The sequence below is a fragment of the Saccoglossus kowalevskii genome, chromosome 18 (genome assembly GCF_978046115.1).
Source record: "Saccoglossus kowalevskii chromosome 18, keSacKowa6.1, whole genome shotgun sequence".
NCBI lineage: Eukaryota > Metazoa > Hemichordata > Enteropneusta > Harrimaniidae > Saccoglossus > Saccoglossus kowalevskii.
Genome location: NC_140658.1, coordinates 18,221,043 through 18,226,836, shown reverse-complemented (window position 1 = coordinate 18,226,836; position 5,794 = coordinate 18,221,043). Strand labels below are relative to the sequence as shown.

The 5,794-nt window shown below is 33.8% G+C and overlaps 1 protein-coding gene across 1 annotated transcript; it reads left to right on the top strand.

Annotated features, from left to right (window-relative positions):
• The first annotated feature begins 1,943 nt into the window (after positions 1-1,943).
• On the top strand, positions 1,944-3,936 carry LOC100369842 (5-hydroxytryptamine receptor 1A-alpha-like). Its single transcript, XM_078013770.2, has one exon. It carries the CDS (start codon positions 1,972-1,974, stop codon positions 3,058-3,060), a length of 1,089 nt encoding a protein of 362 aa, XP_077869896.2. The 5' UTR covers positions 1,944-1,971; the 3' UTR covers positions 3,061-3,936.
• The last annotated feature ends 1,858 nt before the right edge of the window (positions 3,937-5,794 follow it).

The window sequence follows — 5,794 nt, the reverse complement described above, 5'->3', positions numbered from 1 at the left end:
GACTATTTTGTAATTTTGTGATGAAAAGAGAAAACTGGTGGTAAAAAGGTTTAAGAATGAAAGATAAATAAGCATTAGCTCGTCTCCAAGTGAGTAACAGCTTTTTCACGCAATACTACCGGGGTATGTTGATTTGATGGATGGATAATGTTGTTGAATATACAAGGTATATGGTTTGAATGTTAAAGTCTGTTGAAGGTATTTAAAGATACTGAAATATATTAGAGAGGTATGTATCTACAGATCTGACTTCTAAATTTGAAACCCTCCTCATAAATAAATGATCTCTTCCTTAGCATTATTTCAATACTAGTATTCTGAATTCTGTGCAAACCTACTCACAAAGTAATATTGAAAGCTAAACACACCCAGCTCAGTGTACCCTCCTACATAGTAGATAATGAATGAGCATTTTTTTATCTTCATGTTGTAGGACACAAACCAGATATTTTTTTTGTTTTCAAAAGATAATTGTTCCTACTTATTGCAATAAGCCTATGTGAGTAAAACCCAATCCAAAAATAATTTTGTAAATAGAGGGTGGAATAGGTTGTGTTTGAAAAGATTTGACAATGAGATACCCAATGCTCACAAAGACTACTAGACATGCACACATACATAAATACTGCTCACAGGGACTAGACACACATTGCTCGCTCACACAGACTACTACATAAATCGCCATTCACACAGACTACTACACACTCACCATTCACACAGACTACTACATAAATCGCCGTTCACACAAACTACTACACACTCACCATTCACAGAGACTACTAGACATAACTTTCATTTCAATACAGGAATAGTAAAATGTGATTTAGACTAGACTTAGAAATCCTGCAAACAATCTGTTTCTATGGTTACCAGCAAGTATACACCTCCCACTCCATTTTCTTCAGTATATTAAACTTCACCACAACTAATTTCCCAATGTGCAAGGATGACATTTACAATTTGATTCACATTTTTTCTTCTTCATGTAAGACACAAACCAGATATTTTTTTTTTTTTTTTCAAAAGATAGTTGTTCCTATTTTGTTATAGATTTTCATTTTTGCTTCGCAAATAATCAATCTATAAATTTACACAAGCTATATCATTTCCCAGAAAGCATGCAGTCTTTCAACGATAAAAAAATCTTTTTTTACAGTGACACATTTGTATATTTGATTTTGATGTTGTTTATTTGATTTTACACACAGAAGGAGAGAAAATATGAGATTTGTAACCACGTTATGGATCGATACCACATATAATATTTGGTTATCATGCTGTGTCTCCTTTTTGTGATTATATTTAAAAAAAGAATCAATGATACAGACTCATAATAGAGCAGTGATACAGCCTACTGATTTTTATTAAGGGGAAAAGACAACATTATAGCGCGATGGAAATGATGTGTACACACAATGAAAGACATAAAATCCATACGTACCAATTAGACATGCAATCAGAATGAAAAAGTAAAAATACTTGACGGCTTTGAATTGTAAAGTTATTTCAGAGCACTTTACTATGCAGAAAAGCGACTGTAAAACGCACATACATTTAGTACCTTTGAAGGTAAGTAGCTGAACAAAGCAGGCTTTCCACGAACACTGGCTGCAAATAATACATAAGTTTGAGGAAAAGCAAAGCTAATTTATCTAATGTATGGTTACAAGAAATGCACAACGTCTGGATGAATAATCGAAACGGGAAAGCTCAGCTTAGTATTAAACACTTTTAAAAATTAACAGTTAGGGAGATAGAAGGTAGAGAGAATATCCAGCAAGCTAGGTAGTCCTGTGTTGATTACACTTTCCATGTAGTTATGGCGACCATCTCTATTGGTCCACTGAAGGCTGTTCATTGAATATTCAAATACAGTTAATATCATTTATAACTGTGTAAGCTCAGTGTAAAGTAGCAGTTGCAACATGGAATGAAGACAGTGATGTTGACAGTCTATTTGTTCCATCTAATATGATACAGCGCAGTAACTTTAGCAGTATGGTGATTTACAATATGACAGTGTTAGTCAATGAAACATACTACACTATCAACTCCACGGAGGAGTATATTATCGAAATCAATGCTTCAAAAATAATTATCGTGATATTACTAAGTTTGATGATCATCAGCTCAATTTTCGGAAATTGCTTGGTTCTCATCGCTATACTTCTAGAAAAGAGTCTACAGACTGTTCCGAATTATTTGATTGCATCGCTGGCTGTTGCAGATCTTTTGGTATCTACTGTCGTGATGCCGCTGGTTGCAGTACGAGAAGTAACACAGATTTGGATCTGGGGACAAGAGGTCTGTGATTTTTTCATTTCCATGGATGTGTTGTGTTGTACTGCAAGTATTTTAAACTTGTGTGTGATTGCTTTAGATCGATACTGGTCTATCACAAAACATGTACAGTATACAGCGAGGCGAACTCCAAGACGCATGACACTTATGATTGCATTTGTTTGGCTAGTTTCTGCAATTATTTCAATAGCTCCGCTGTTCGGGTGGCGTACACCTAAGGATACCAGCGATCCATACGATTGCTTGATAAGCACCGATTTAGGATATACTGTCTTTTCAACTTTTGGTGCTTTTTACATCCCTATGGTAATTATGTTGTTGATCTACTGGAGAATTTACCAAGTTGCAAAATTTCGTATTCGCGGAAGAGGAACGATGAGGAAGAAAAAATACACTGAGTGCACCACGGTGATGGGGAACGGTAACATGTCCATAAATCACAACATGCCAAGTCCGGTTAGAACGTTGGAACAAACAAAAAAACATCTAGCAGAGGCTCGGGAGCGGAAAGCTGCAAAAGTCCTGGGTATCGTTACTGGTGCATTCGTAGTATGTTGGCTACCTTTTTTTATTGTGGCTTTTGTTATGCCCTTTTGTAAAGAACAATGCTATGTGCCGCCCCCATTACAAAGCTGCATAAACTGGCTAGGATATATGAATTCGCTCCTTAATCCAATCATTTACACAGTTTTCAATAAGGAGTTCAAGAACGCCTTCCACAAAATACTGAAATGTCAGTCTTGTCAGCACTGCTGCTAAGGATAAATTTAATGCTCCTGGTTACATTTATCAAAAAGACGTCACTTCAAGAAAAGCTGTAACTGTCGCTGTGAGTGAAGCAACCCTGTCAAAATCAGTAATTAGAACGGAAAAATTAATCCTAATGGATCTGATTGGAAACACCATACAGGTGGTACTAATCACAAGTAGAAGACCAACATCAGTTGTGCGCACCTTTTTAAATGTTTTGCATACCGCATACAATCTATCTCCCATCTGTGCTAGAATTCATAGCCATACCAAAAACATTTCATGTTTCCTGCACTACGAATGAAACGTTTCTTCCATATTCACAGACATCAATATCGACTTTTAAAAACTGTATTTTCCCCGGGAATGAAACTCACTTTAGTGCTGTGGAATGTCTTATTAATATGAATTGTTGGTAAATAGCAGAGTACATCACAATCATGCAATAAACAGTGTATCTCGCTAAAAACAAATTGATTCATTGGTTGTGCAAGCAAGAATAACTGTGCATTGCTGTCGCTAACATTCCTGTGGCAAATCTTCTACAGTTTACGTCAGTAGAGAGACTCATTGTGAAAATAGTTTAAGCCATTTTCGCTGAAACGGTAAAAACTTGTAATAATTCTAAGCATGCGGATAATACAAAACAAAATATTTCTAAGTTGAATTTTTTTTTTTTTTTTTTTTTTTTTTTTACAAATCAAGCATTCATTAAAAGTTTTTATGTTTAAAGCGAGAACGGCTAAAATTAATTTCAATGACGTTTAATGCTCTACAGAGCATTTTAATGTAACATTTATTTTTACATTATCGCATTGTTCTGAATAAATCTCATCAGAAATCAGAAATTTTTCAATAAAAATAATATGGCCGTAGGCACTGCAGTATACCTGTCTCATTATTCCCAGTTATTTTTAGTGGTTGTTAAAGAAAGAATTACTTTAATCGCAAGTGAAATGAATCATATTACACCACGTAGACTGTTTATTAGAGAAATATATATTTAATAAAAGTGGAATGAAATATTTCTGCAATATTGACACTATCAGAGATATTGCCTAGTGAGGAACAGTGTAGCGTTGTTACTAGAATATATCTAAACAGTAGGCTCTGATGAGCCATGATAGGTCTTACCTACTTTATCTTATCGTGTACAGAGTATGCAAGCTAAAAATAGTTTTGACTACGAATGTATTGTAACAGTTGTTCATCAGCCTTTGAAGAGTGTTTTGGGGTGGGTAGGGTAGGGTTGGGTTGGGTTGAGGTGTTGTTTGGAGGGGTGGGGTGGGGTGAGGGTTTGAGTAATTCACTATTTGCACATTATAACAGTGACAGTTTGAATAACACTCAAAATTTGATTTGACATTTCAGCCAAATAACCAAATAAAAAAAAAATTTAGTTTCAAAATGTATGCGAGAAATTCGCGTTCATCGTAGACTGACAGTTTGATGAGTAACCTGCAATGCTATATTTTGAGATTAATAAACAAATTTAAAAATTTAGCCAAATTCAATCTTTTTATTTTTTTCAGTTACAAAATGTATGCAAGAAATTTGCGTTCACCATAGAGTGACAGTTTGATGAGTAACCCGCAATGCTATATTTTGACATTAATAAACAAATTTAAAAATTTAGCCAAATTCAATCTTTTTATTTTTTTCAGTTACAAAACGTATGCAAGAAATTTGCGTTCACCATAGAGTGACAGTTCGATGAGTAACCCGCAATGCTATATTTTGACATTAATAAACAAATTTAAAAATTTAGCCAAATTCAATCTTTTTATTTTTTTCAGTTACAAAATGTATGCAAGGAATTTGCGTTCACCATAGAGTGACAGTTTGATGAGTAACCTGCAATGCTATATTTTGAGATTAATAAACAAATTTAAAAATTTAGCAAAATTCTATCTTTTTATTTTTTTTCAGTCACAAAATGTATGCGAGAAATTTGCGTTCACCATAGAGTGACAGTTTGATGAGTAACCCGCAATGCTATATTTTGACATTAATAAACAAATTTAAAAATTTAGCCAAATTCAATCTTTTTATTTTTTTCAGTCACAAAATGTATGCGAGAAATTTGCGTTCACCATAGAGTGACCGTTTGACGAGTAACCCGCAATGCTATATTTTGAGATTAATAAACAAATTTAAAACTTTAGCAAAATTCGGTCTTTTTATTTTTTTTTCAGTCACAAAATGTATGCGAGAAATTTGCGTTCACCATTTTTAGAGTGACCGTTTGACGAGTAACCCCACAATGCTATATTTTGACATTAATAAACAAATTTAAAAATTTAGCCAAATTCAATCTTTTTATTTTTTTAAGTTACAAAATGTATGCAAGAAATTTGCAATCTCCATATTTATTTTGGGAGGATTGTGTGTGGGTATGGATGCAACAAAGTGAACAATAATGTTCCACACTGTGCGTGCTACAGTTAACTTTTATTTGCCACTTTGATCCACATTTCAATCGTGACTTATATGACAATGAGGGAAATTAGGTCCATTTGGTCCCAAATTAATAAATTACTATAAACAGACTAAATTTCAAAAAATTCATTGATGTTCAGAAAAATGCCAATTTTTCATATTACTGTAAAATCCTTATTAGAAGCTGCACCTTCTATTAGAGCATCTGCACATATGAAAAATGGTGAATTTTCAGTTCTCAATTGTTCAAAAAGAATATTTTCTAGATGCGGCATCTAATACAGATTATACGGTAGTGTGCAAG

Coding starts and splice junctions, on each gene's coding strand:
- LOC100369842 (XM_078013770.2), top strand. CDS start 1,972: ATGATACAGCGCAGTAACTTTAGCAGTATGGTGATTTACAATATGACA.